The sequence below is a fragment of the Trypanosoma cruzi genome, genomic scaffold (assembly GCF_000209065.1).
Source record: "Trypanosoma cruzi strain CL Brener 1047053516433 genomic scaffold, whole genome shotgun sequence".
Taxonomy (NCBI): Eukaryota; Euglenozoa; class Kinetoplastea; order Trypanosomatida; family Trypanosomatidae; genus Trypanosoma; species Trypanosoma cruzi.
The window spans coordinates 59,795-72,359 of NW_001849328.1; the positions used below are offsets into that span (position 1 = coordinate 59,795).

At 51.8% G+C, this 12,565-nt stretch overlaps 1 protein-coding gene and 4 pseudogenes across 1 annotated transcript, besides 7 other annotated features; all 5 read left to right on the forward strand.

The window, feature by feature from the left end:
• On the forward strand, positions 1-735 carry Tc00.1047053506325.10 (retrotransposon hot spot (RHS) protein, putative; the record flags this gene model as incomplete). The annotated part of the gene is made up of 1 exon (XM_802140.1): positions 1-735. A coding segment is annotated over one exon (735 nt), but the record flags the coding sequence as incomplete, so codon positions are not given.
• Positions 1-12,565: a sequence feature (areas not merged during assembly with more than two copies in the genome that could not be assigned to a particular haplotype).
• Positions 989-1,436: a mobile genetic element.
• Positions 1,150-1,183: a sequence feature (AT_rich).
• Positions 1,442-1,487: a sequence feature (CT-rich).
• Positions 1,549-4,434, forward strand: Tc00.1047053506325.30 (annotated as a pseudogene).
• On the forward strand, positions 5,300-6,325 carry Tc00.1047053506325.33 (annotated as a pseudogene).
• On the forward strand, positions 6,471-6,920 carry Tc00.1047053506325.36 (annotated as a pseudogene).
• Tc00.1047053506325.40 lies at positions 8,883-11,213 on the forward strand (annotated as a pseudogene).
• Positions 11,871-12,059: a repeat region.
• Positions 12,057-12,565: a repeat region.
• Positions 12,060-12,565: a microsatellite.

The window sequence follows — 12,565 nt, forward strand, 5'->3', positions numbered from 1 at the left end:
AGTGCTGATATCGGGTTTCGAATTGCAGACCGTTTGGAAAAGAAAATGTGTGCAAAGGATCTTTTGTTGCTAATATTGGCATCGCGTGGTGCTCTTGCTTCCCGAGCTCTGGAACAATTAGGTTTGCGTGCCTTCATGTATGGGGAGCTTGTCATTGCAATAGTAGAGGGACTCAAGGAGCTGCCGCCACCATCGCCTTCCAAACCGCGGTCCTCGGTGCTGAATGTAAACCATCAAGGGCACCCCACTCGCACCGTTGGATTAGGGAAACTGGAAGGCAGTGTCACGAGGATTCCGATGGAGTACAGGGTGCTGTACATACCGAAGGTTGAAAACTTTCCGCTGGTGGACGGCTTTTTCTTTGTTGATTCGCCGCGGAGGACGCTGGTTGGGCTGCAGATGACGACGGCGGGTGCGCACCACACCATACCCAGCACTGTGAAGCTGTTCAATGAACGCCTGGCGGCATATTTTGAAGGATGGGAGGAATTATCCCGAGACCTGTCGTGGGAGATGATTTATATACAACACGCATTGAGCAAAGAAATATCAAAATGGCGGAGATGTGATCCCGTCAATACCGAAAATTTGAGCGACGCTGAAAAAGAGATTGTGGCGTTCTGGAACGGAAAGGTACACCAATACCAGTTTGTGTTGACACCTGATTTTGTAAATAAAATCCGAGAAATGAGAATACAACAATCTTGGGGGAAAAGGGATAGGGAAGAAAGTTAGGGAAATAGTTGGGGAACAAAGTGCATTTTGTTCTGGTGAAATATATTGGGAAGTATTTTAACGATTTTTATGTGTGTGTGTGCCTACGGGTTCTAGACAGTGAATGCCTTTCTTTTCAGAGAACCGTTGTGATCAGCAGTGCCACACTCACACCACTCTTTTTTCATTTTATTTTATTTTTTCCACCAGAGGCGCATCGTCACTGGAGGCTGTTGCGCACTACAGGGGCCGCATAATTTTTTTTATTTTCATGGGATTTTGTGAGAAGAATGCCTGCGATGATGGCTGGCTGCCCAAATAAATTCATATCTCGCACAAACGAAGATATCTCTTTACAACTTTTTTCCCTTCTATCGCACTGTCTTTTGGGAGACCGCGATTGAGGGAATCAGGGAGCCGACAGCTGCCAGACGGAATTATTATTTATTATTTATTATTTATTATTTTTGCCTTCCCACCCACCCACTTTGTGATCCCCACCTTGTGGGTGGAGGAGCCCCAAAGGCCTGCCGCTTCGCGGGGGATAATTGTTTCTAATTGTAACTGTGCGCAGCAGCCCACGGCGGTGATTGACGGAATGTGTATATATAGACATATTGGGGGAAACATTACGGCGAACTCACTGCCTCTCCATTTACCGCTTTTTTTCCTTGTCCTTTTTGGATGATTTCAGAATCCGGCCGGCGGCCCAGAAGATTATTCAGTGTTGTTTCCCTCTCGGTCTCTCTCTTCTTTTCTTTCTTTCTGTCTTTGATCCTCCTGTGTGTGCATGCAACAAACGCACAGTGCAGCATTCAATATGATGTTCTTTCAATGGAGGCGAAAGCCGTTTCTGTTCCCACCAAACCACGACGCCGTCCTCGCAGCTCCCCGCGACAATGCGGGTAGACGGCAACACGGTGCGGTTGAATTGCCCCCAGCCCCTGAGGGATGCCGGATTCGCGGTTGCTGAGGCCTTGTTTGACGTCGATGAGGCGTTGGACGTGCCGGGCGCAAGCGCACTCTTCCGAAAATTGTGTGCCACTGCCGCCCCCAACTTTACTCATGAACGCCAGAACATGGTGGCCTTCAGCTACGGCGTGCGTTCGTCACCAAAGCGACAGCTCATGTACGGCTCTGCAGCCGGAGAAGGATATGCTGCTTGAGTCATCACTGAAGTTATTCGGCTGGGTGCCAAAAAGGGCATTTTTGCCCTCTCATGCCGCGTCATTGGGTCAACAGAGCATCGCGCAGACCTTCTTGACGCCGACAACGAGCTCGGCGTTATTGTCGACTCCGTGAAGGAGGGACCTCGTGTGCGAATGGTGGCGCGAATTCGTGTCTCATTGGCCGGCGACGTTCGAGCGGCGATGGACACTATCGTCAAAAACTATGAGAAATAGCTTTCCCCGTGCTGTGTGAAAGGCAACCAACGCCTGAGCTGGAGGCAATGCCTTATTTGCCCGACACCGTCGTTCTTCAGCTTCACCGCGATGATGGTGAGGCGGAGTTTGCAGATTATATGGATGCAAACTCCCTGACATTTGTCGCCTTGGGAGATGCCGAACGGTCCGCTTTGTGTGGCATTGATGCCGCCGCGCAGCCACACTACGAAGGGGCCCAACGAGCACTGGTGTCGGCAGCAGGAATTGTCTCCAACATTCGCCGCCGTCGTCTGTGCATTCCCTTCGGCATTTCAGAACTCAGTGAGTTGTTGCGCCGAGCGTACAACACGGAAAAAGGCAACCGCAGCAATAGCCTCACTGGTTCTACCGAGACGGCTTTATTGGCTCACGCCTTTTTGGATGCCGTGTGGGCGGAGGAATCGTTCCATTGTCTCTCCACGACTCGCCGTGTTGGCAATATTCTTGTCTCGACCGGAATTGGATCCACCACAAGGGATCTTGCTGTTGACAAGTGGCGTCTTGATCAGGACATCATGGAATTCCGGGATGAACTCATGATTGCCCGGACCGCATACGACTACAGGCATTTTAGCTATGAATCCAACAGGCCATTTCAGACATGAGGGATGAATGGATGAAGCGCATCAACGCCATTGAGAGCAACCGTGAGGAGGCGCGGGAACGGCAGCTGAGTGTGTTTTGCGAGCGCGCCAATCATGAGGCGGAGAAAATGGCCGAAGAGCTTGAGCGGAGAGGTGGGACCACGTTGGACGAACTTGAGAGGACTCTGGAGGCGAAAAAGCGGGAGAGCACTGCTCTGCAGGCTGACCGCGAAAGCCGCAATTGGGAGTGCGAGCATACGGTGGAGAAGATCCGAACGAGGAAAGGGGACGAGGAGAGTGCCTCTGAGAAGTTGCGGCAGGCGATGCAGCAGCCGGAGCAAGGACGCAGCCTACGGCAGAGCGCCATTTGGACGAAGGAGCGGCAGCTCGAGATGGTTCAACTTGACGGGGCGAGGGAGCGAGAGGCCATCATGCGGGAGCGGCAGTCCATTCAGGCGGTGCGAAGGACCGTCCGGAAGGAGCGGTGTCGCCGGCGGAGGCAGTGGATCCATCAGATTAAGGAAATGAATGCAAAATTCCCGGAACAGGTGCGTCCCTTGGCCGAGGAGCGGAAGAAGAAGTACGAGCAGGCGAAAGCCAAGGAGGACGCCGCCGAGAGGGCTCTTGCTGCCGACGTCAAAATGATCGAGGAGCATTTGCCGAAGCTCATTTCCCTTGAAGAGATTCCTGTGAATCCGGAGGGGACGGACATCATTCGACGCCGGTTTGACGAGGTCTTCACGCAAGAGGAACAGACATACTTGGCCAGCGCTGAAGAGGAATGGGCCCGCAAGGAGAGGCTGGGACGAGGACTCGAGGTGCATCGACAGCGTATGCTTGATGATTACGTGGCAAAGAAAAATGAAAAACTGCATGACGCCGAGACAACGGAACGCCACCTCAGTTCTGTTGTGGATCAGGTGCTGAATTAATTACGCAACGGGGTCTGCGTGACAAAGATACCGAGCAAGGGCAATGCTTGCAGACGCCTATGTTTTCTCTCCGAGGACTGCAAACGTATTCATTCCTGTGATCTGGACCGTCAGGGATTCCCGTTAAATCGCAAACGGCCTCCAGTCACCATGTGGATACGTGACATCGAAAAAGTTCTCATCGGCCTGTCCACAACCTCATTTGTGAACTACAGCGGCGAGGCACAGCTGGCAAAAACACGCCAGGAGGCAGTTTTTGACAATGGGACGCACCGCCATGATGCCACGCAAAAAATCACTCCGTCCAGCCTTGGAACAAACAACCACCGCGCATTCGCACTTTTTCTTCGCGGCGGGAAATCACTGGAGGTAGTTTGTGAGACTGACAGCGATTGCGAGGCTTGGCCTGTTGCTCTCAAGCGTCCACTGCATTTGAGGACTCCTGCGGAAAGGCTTCTTGAGGAACGACGGGGTACGTGAAGAGACGCACGTGCGCAGCCAAGCGATAATGACGTGGAAATGCGGTGGGGCGGCCCACTTGACATCCGCAATATGCGAGGATTTGTTTCTTTGGCCCCCGATGCAGCAGCTCTTTGCGGCGAGCATCACATTCCGCCAGCCCTCTTCATTCGGCTGGAACAGGAGCCGGCTGAAAAGTCTCAAAGGAGCATAATAACCGCATATGAGGTCCGAGCAAACTCGGACCTGAATCTCTTTTGCTCTGGCCGACTTTACGACTACTTGTGCGAAAAGCGTGTCGCTCCGCCTCCGTACTAATGCTGTGGGATCTTTTATTGTTTTTCTCTCTTTTTTTCCCATGGCTATTTGTGGTTTCCTTGTGTGCTCTTTTGGATGTATTGAGGCGGCTGGTTGGAGAGGCTAACTGCCGCACAATTTTGTGTGAAGAGGACTTTTGAACCCCACGTGTTTGGGTTATTAGCGAGTGAAGAAAAAGGGCAATGATGGTCACCACCAGTACTACTGCTGTTTTTTCCTTTTCTTTGCTGCCAGTTTGAAATAGGCTATCCATCATTTCTTGTGGGTGTTCCACACCCTTCTTCTTTTTTCCTCTTTTTCTGGATGCGTTTTTTTAGCACCGCCGTTGTGGGGCCATTGCTTTGCCAACATGCATACGGGGGTGGTGCTCCTTCCCATAGATGTGCCGTGAAAAAATATTAATATATTTTCAAATGCGCCGTGTGCTTCTCTGTGTGCGTGTAATGTGGGGCTTAGGCCTCACTCAGGCAGGGGCAATGACATCTTTGCACCATTGCGAGGCGGCCGTCGAGGCGGTGCACTAGCACAATAAACTGTGCGTTCCATAACATACAGAGTATTCGCTACTGTGGGAATCGAACACTAGTTTTTTTGGTGAAACTACCAGGGCTTATCCACTGGGTGCGGTGCGTTGATTCGGCAAAGGGAACAGAAGGACGTCCTCTATGAAGTGTGCCTGTGGAGGGAGAACTGAACTGCTACCTTGGTGAGTATAAAATATTGGTGTTTATCTGAAACGAGAGGGCGCATCGCTGTGCATGACGAGACTTTATTCATACGGACGTGATGCGGCGGGTGGAGGAGGCCAACGGGCATGGGCAATACGAGAGCGATGCCATTGTTGCCTGTTGAGATGATTTGAGCAGTGATGATGATAATGATGGGGCGAACGCTCTCAGGTAGAAACGCTCTTCTCGCTGTCAAGGTATTAAAGTTGCACGGTAATGTGCCGCAGGTTGACCGGACCTCTTTTTGTGGGTTCTTCCGACACGTCGGTGGAGCTGCTCGGCGTTCTCCAGAAGGGTGTTCTGTTTTGCACAGGTGTGGCTGCCCGAGGATTGTATCCGCCACGGGCGGACTGAAGTGTGCACGACGATCCTCCGACGGATCCAGCGTGTTGTACTCACCGCACTGGACGGTCAATCCCGCATTGGCAACGTTGGGGACTCTCTGCTGTTCCTCATGCCACACGAAGCAGGATGCATCCCATGCGTGAGGACCCTTTATCGCCAAAGAGAGAGGGATCAGTGGCTCCTTACGGGAAATGAGGCGGCAGCAGCAGCAAATAGAAGAATGATAATGCGACTCGTCTCTTTCCACCACCTGACGACGTTGCACCCAAAAGGGGAACCACATGTGAATGCAGAGCACAGCCACTTACGTGTGCACTGTTATTCGACCTGTCGTGAAGCGGGATGGAGCCGTCAACGACTCACCTGGCGGAGATGCGAGGTGGAACGATGGTCTCGCCCGAATTGCACCGTGTGTGTTCCCATCGTACATGCGGGCGCACGCAGGGCACTCCAGAGAGCCTATAAACCGTTTTCTAAATTTGTGTGTGCTCACATTGGTCACGTCGCACACGGTTTCCTTCTTGGCAAGAGACCCGGTGATGTTTGGGCACAACTGCAGAGCTTTATTGGGGAGGACGCGAAGACCGCGAGAGAGGCGTCTTCTTTCGACACACGGGAGGGAGGAAGAGGGTGCGAGGGCTTTCGAGGTTGGATGCGACTGCAGTTGGAGGTGCTTCACGATGATTGGCCGCGAGGTGTGATTGTGCGGAAGCAGCGCCGTGTGACGTGTAGTACTGCTGGGCGGGGAATTGGACGGAGGCTGGCACGGAGTGAAGAGAGAAGTGACACACCCACGAAGCAAGAGGCCAATGTTGCAATGACGTTGGTGAAGTGTTTTCCATGGGATGAGCTGAGATGTTTCTCCCATGGCGCTTAGCTGTGCCCGCGCCAGCCCGTGTTTTCTATCTTTTTGGCTCCACAGAGTGTCCAGGCTTTTGGTTCTTGCTTGCTTGGCACTCCTCCACCATGGGAGTCAATGAACCACGACGACCCATCGGGATGCCAAACCCACGGGAATTGTGGGCTTCAGCGTGGTCAATCTGGATCAGTGAGTGGAGACCTGCGGCACCTCATTCTGCGGCGAGTATCTCACGCACTGTCACGGGTGTCGGCGCCTGTGTGTGTCTGCCCTATGACCGGCATTTGTATGCCGCACGCACTTTGCAAGGCTGAGGGAAAGGGCGGGAATTCCCACTGGCACGTGTCTGCAGTCATAATGCGTAATTTGTGGGCTTGTTTGTGCGGCAAGGCAGCAAGGTCGCTTAGGAGAAGCCGCATCGACTGGGAGTACAATTTCTAGCGGGGCGTGCCTGGTGACTACCGAGGCGATGGCCCCAAAGGGACGTATGTGTGTGATGCAGATGCACTGGATATGCGCAGTGCCATGCCTCGTGACAGGGAGCGAGGGAGGAGTAGCGTGATTCCTCCTGCCATGGACCTGTCAACTTTTGAGGAGTTGGAGAGAAGCGAAGGGGGCAAGTGTGTGTGTCTTCAACTTCTTGCGGGAGGACGCGCAGAGGTTGGATTTCTTTTGTTACTTTGTTGTCACGGTGCCTGCGGTGACGTCAATGGGGGGTTTGTTCTCCAGAGGCATTCATTGTGAGATTTGTGCGTGTTTGGTGTCCAACGTTTTCAGCACCACCAAATAGGGTGTTGCGCAGGATCGGAATGCATGGATGTGCGAGAGCATCGTGTCGCTCGCCCGTAATAACACACACGCGCACGGTTTCAGCGCGTCTGATACGTCACGTTCTTCGGAACGGTCGGAATCACTTGTGGGACGTCACTTCATTTGCGGCGTCGGGAGAGTGAAGTAAATGGAGAGATATGCCGAGAACGCAATGCCCCTCCATAATACCGCAGGCTGGCGGCGACAAGGATTAGAGAGCTTCTACCTAATGTTGAGAAGACGGCAGCGCTCTGATGATCCGGTTTGCGCTTTAGGAACTCCTAATGTTGTGTGCACCGTGTGGGCCTTTTTGCTGCGGATATGCAGAGGGGTGATGTGGGGTAGAATTATTGTTGAAGGCAGCACGGACGCCGACTGACCTTTATTGGAGGGATGCGTGGTGTTATTCCGTGCTTCCTGGCCTGCGTTGTCGCACTCATGCTGTGAGTGCGGATGGCCACAGTAGTGGAGCTGAATACGGTTCAATGTGTGTTGCTCACGGGGACTGCGCGACACATGTTTTTTGTTGGGAGGCCCAAAGGAGGGGCGCATCGCCGTTGCGTGATTCCCGCGGCAGTCCATTACCCTGCGACTGTGCATGCCGCCGTCCGCTGCGCCACCGCAAGCCTTCGCCTTTGTGAGAAATGGGGAGCGTGACTGCAGTGGCGGTGGTCGAATTTTCCCGAATTGGTGCTTTTGGTGATCCCACTTAGAGCGCCGAGCAGCGAGGGGCCGCACACGCCCAGGAGGCGGGAGTGTGTGCTGCAACCGCACTTGCGATTTGCAGTTGGGATGTGACAAGTTTCTTTGGTATTTTTATTTTTGGTGATATGCGGGGCAGCGGTGTGTTGGCGTGTGCGGGCTGCTCATGGCTGCCGGTGTTGCCTTTCCTGCTGTTCTCCCGCTCCACTCCTTTGCGTGCGACGGACCAAACGTTTTTACTGGCGTGTGGTGGGGCCGCGTTCTTGTTTGGAAAAAGAGCCTTTCGCAGGCATAATGAGACTGCCGTCCGTGCCACACGAGGCAGCGGGGTATTTCCTGGGATTTATTGGCGTGGTGGCACCGCACCCATGCGGTGTGGTAGGTTTGTATTCCGCAATGCACGGTGAGGGGGATGTGCGGTGACAACTTCCTCCAGTGGAGCGACACGAGCAGCACGGGGAGCAGAACGGAGGAGTGGTGGCTGCGTGCTCCCAAGTGATACGTGAATGGCGAATGCAATATGAAAGGCAGCGTCACGGCACCCTTTTGCCATGCACACCGCAGATATTTTCCATAAAGCATGCAAGTTGCACTCTTTTCTGTTGTGTGGGGGATTACCGTGATGCATCGCTTTTGTGGTGTGTATGATTTGTGCTTCTGTCATGGATTATGTGCCCACGTCCTCCTGCAGAGTGTGTGCGGTGACGGCGGTGCCACACGGGTGCGGGACCGTGGTGAGCGGTATGCGTGGACGGAACCCTCCGTGCGCACCACGTTGTTGTTGTTGGCTCTCACCAACACTGTGCTGGGTGGATGGCATCCACATATCGTTGTGGTGGTCCTCGTGCATGTGGTGTGCATCGAATACTGTGCTGTCACACTGTGTGGGTGAGTCTCTTGTTGTGGCTGCCAGTTATTTCTGTGACTATTTTATTTCTTATTCTTTTCTCGTTTGTCGGCCAGTATTCAGCTTTAACTCAATCCAGCCAAGAAAACAAGGAGAAACAATGCCTCCAAAGCGCAATAGAGTGCAAGGTGGCAATGCCAAGAGCCGAGCGTCTGCCGTGCCGCAGGGAGATCGGAGGAGAGCGAGGCCGGAGTCTGAGGATGTCACAGATCAACCCGCCGCGACACACATAAGAGTGGAGGAAGCGCGGCAACCACAGTGGACCATGAACAGCACCGTAAAGGACATCCTGCTGGAGGGAAGAACTCTCAGCACCGACATGAAGCTGAACGATTTTCTTCGGAATTATGTTGGCGGCAGGGCGGTCGTTGGTAAAGACCACAACGTGGCGATGCAGGTGTTTGTTCAGGAGCCGGGTGCTTACGTAAAAAAACAGCAGCTTCTCAGAATTATTTTTAATTTAACAGAGTACCAAGAGCTGGAGGCTATTAATAAGCTTCACCACGAGGGTGTGTACTCTCTCGAGCAATGGAGGGGCTTTAGAAGGAAGAATACGGTTGCTCTACTTGCAAGGGGAAAAATAAACGCAGCCCTTTCTCGGGCGCAGACATCAACGCCCGTGGTTAATCCAAAGGTGATGAAGGGAATGTACGACTCAGTGTACAATGCGAGGTGGCATCATGTCGTGGAAGTATCCGACGGCGAGAGGACGGTAATGAAGGTGGAGAACGGGGAACCACCACAGTCATGGACGTACAAGAAAGTTGGCGAAACCCTCGAAAGGAATGACGGTGTGCGGCAATCCGGTGCAGCACGTCTCAGGCTGCTGGTGCTCACTTCGGACAAGGGATGGCCGTACTCGTGGGCTGGGACTGAACCTGTTTTTGACTGCTATGTGAACTGTGAGGTGGAACGAGTGTGGCAGACCGTCAAGGGCGATCTCACCGAGTGGTTCAGCCCTCACGGTCGGACCGTGTTTTCGCCTAAGAAGCGTCTGTTCATTGGGACGCCCGGGATCGGGAAGTCGATGGCTGCCGGTTCGTACCTCCTCTATCAGCTGCTGCGATACGACGCGAAGAAACTCCCATTGGTTGCGTACATTATTAAGAAATCAGTATACCTGTTTGACAAGAATAAAAAAACGGTATCAGACCTCGGGAGCGAGGACGTTTTCGTGGAGCTCTTGAAAGATCATACTGAACGTGGTGTGAAGGGTTATGTTATCTACGACGTGGCAGAACAGGGGAGGGAACCGCATGTTGGCTTACCTTTCACTGTGTGGAACATGATTGTGGTGACATCACCGAACATAAACAACTTTAAAGGATGGACGAAGCAAAATGGACCAACTCTAATCGTAATGAATTGCCCCGATGAGAGCGATGTGAGGGCTTTATGCGTTTGGATGAAGCGCAATGAGCCAAGGGGAAAAGATGAATACTGGAAGCAGGTGAAGGAACGCATGGATGAAGTGGGACCGATTCTTCGCGTCATCCTTGACGCGCAAAAATTTAAAAACCGGAAAAAAGATATCGACAAAGTCATAAATGATGTTGACGGTTCCAATGCTAAGCATTACGTTGGCGTGATGAGTGACAAATTATGGGAGGCTGTGAATCCGTCTCACAAACTTGTGCAAATTGTTCGAGTGTCAGAGGATTCAGAGGATGAAACATATCTCAATTCTCCAGCCTCCCGTGTGATTGCGAGCAAAATGTATATTCATCTATCGACGAAAATGCATTCTAGGGAAATTATTAAGCTACTCATGCATCCCGACGTCTTTTTGTTATCTAACGTTTTGGAGATTTTGGGCACGGCCACATTTATGTGTAGGGGTGCTGTGAATAAAAAAAAAGCTAAAGGAGCTGAAACCACCAGGACGACGCGCTCTCCAGCTAGCGGCACTAGAAAGGAACCTTGAAGGGCACCCTACTGAGGCCGTTGGATTACCGACAAAGAAAGGCGTTTCTGGGAAGAAGTTAGCAAGGTACAAGGTGATGTACAAACCAGCGGTCGGGAACTTTCCGCTGGTGGATGCCCTTTTCTTTATGGAGTCACCGCGGAAGACACTGGTTGGACTGCAGATGACTACGGCGCATGATCACCACACCAAAACCAGCACTGTAAAGGAGTTCACCGAGTACCTATCGTGGTTCTTTAAGAATTGGGGTAATTTTCACCGAGACTTGTCGTGGGAGATTATTTATGTACAACACCCAGACAGCAAACCGATGAATGGCTGGCAGAGATGTGATCTCGTCAATTCCAGAAGCCGTGATGAAAAAGAAATTAAGGCGTTCTGGGATAAAGAGGTACGCCAGTACCAGTTCATTTTGACGCCCGCAGATATCAAAAAACTACGTGCAATTTAAGAGTCAACTACAGAGAAGAAACAAAAAGCACCAGTGGGAATCATTAGGAGGAATTAGGGAGGTAAGAGGACAATTTGGTTTCTCGTAAAAAGCAATTTAATTTTTTTTCATATTGATGGATAATTATATTTGGATGCGGCGCAGGTGCATCATCCCCTTTGGGAGCAAGGCGCACAGATGCCAAAAAATTACAACGCGATATTTCTTCACGACAGAGAAACAGATCAGGGGTGCCAGGGGCATTTTGACTAACGTTAGGAAAATATTAGAATTTTTATTTATTTGAATGCTTTTGTGTGCATGCAAGACGTAATAAGAGAATTGCTCTGTTATTAAGGAATTACTGTCTTTAACTGTATCGTAGTGTTAATACATTTTACTTTTCATTCTATTTTTTTATAGGACTGATCATTAAGTGAATCATCTTAGCGGGATGAACGAAGGGTAAGTTCTATTGAGGAAACAATGCGCTCCGTGTGAACGCATGGAGTGAGGCATCGCGTCATGGATGGATGGGGATCCGCTTCCGCGTGTGTCTGTTTGTGTGATTGCTTGCTCCGTGCGTGTTTTGTGTTGGCAGCGGGCTGTGGCCGTATCCCGTTGGCCATGGGACTGAACTGGAGGCGGTGGCGGCGGTGTATCTCTTCTCTTTGTCGTCCATTGGTGGTTGACTGCTGGCGGTGTGTGAGTTTGTTGTGTGGAGGACCGTCTCGCAGTTTACGCACACAGTGAGCCACAACTGCTGTGAGAGGTCGCGTCTTTTCGGTATGGACTTATTGCCGTTGCGCGGTGTGTTTGGGCATGTTTTTCGTTATACGCATTAGTGCCTAGCGTGTTTTACCGGAGCGTTGGGCGCGACCATCTGCCATGGCCACAAATTGTAATGGTTGAGCGCGTGCGGGTTAGGGTTAGGGTTAGGGTTAGGGTTAGGGTTAGGGTTAGGGTTAGGGTTAGGGTTAGGGTTAGGGTTAGGGTTAGGGTTAGGGTTAGGGTTAGGGTTAGGGTTAGGGTTAGGGTTAGGGTTAGGGTTAGGGTTAGGGTTAGGGTTAGGGTTAGGGTTAGGGTTAGGGTTAGGGTTAGGGTTAGGGTTAGGGTTAGGGTTAGGGTTAGGGTTAGGGTTAGGGTTAGGGTTAGGGTTAGGGTTAGGGTTAGGGTTAGGGTTAGGGTTAGGGTTAGGGTTAGGGTTAGGGTTAGGGTTAGGGTTAGGGTTAGGGTTAGGGTTAGGGTTAGGGTTAGGGTTAGGGTTAGGGTTAGGGTTAGGGTTAGGGTTTGGGTTAGGGTTAGGGTTAGGGTTAGGGTTAGGGTTAGGGTTTGGGTTAGGGTTAGGGTTAGGGTTAGGGTTAGGGTTAGGGTTAGGGTTAGGGTTAGGGTTAGGGTTAGGGTTAGGGTTAGGGTTAGGGTTAGGGTT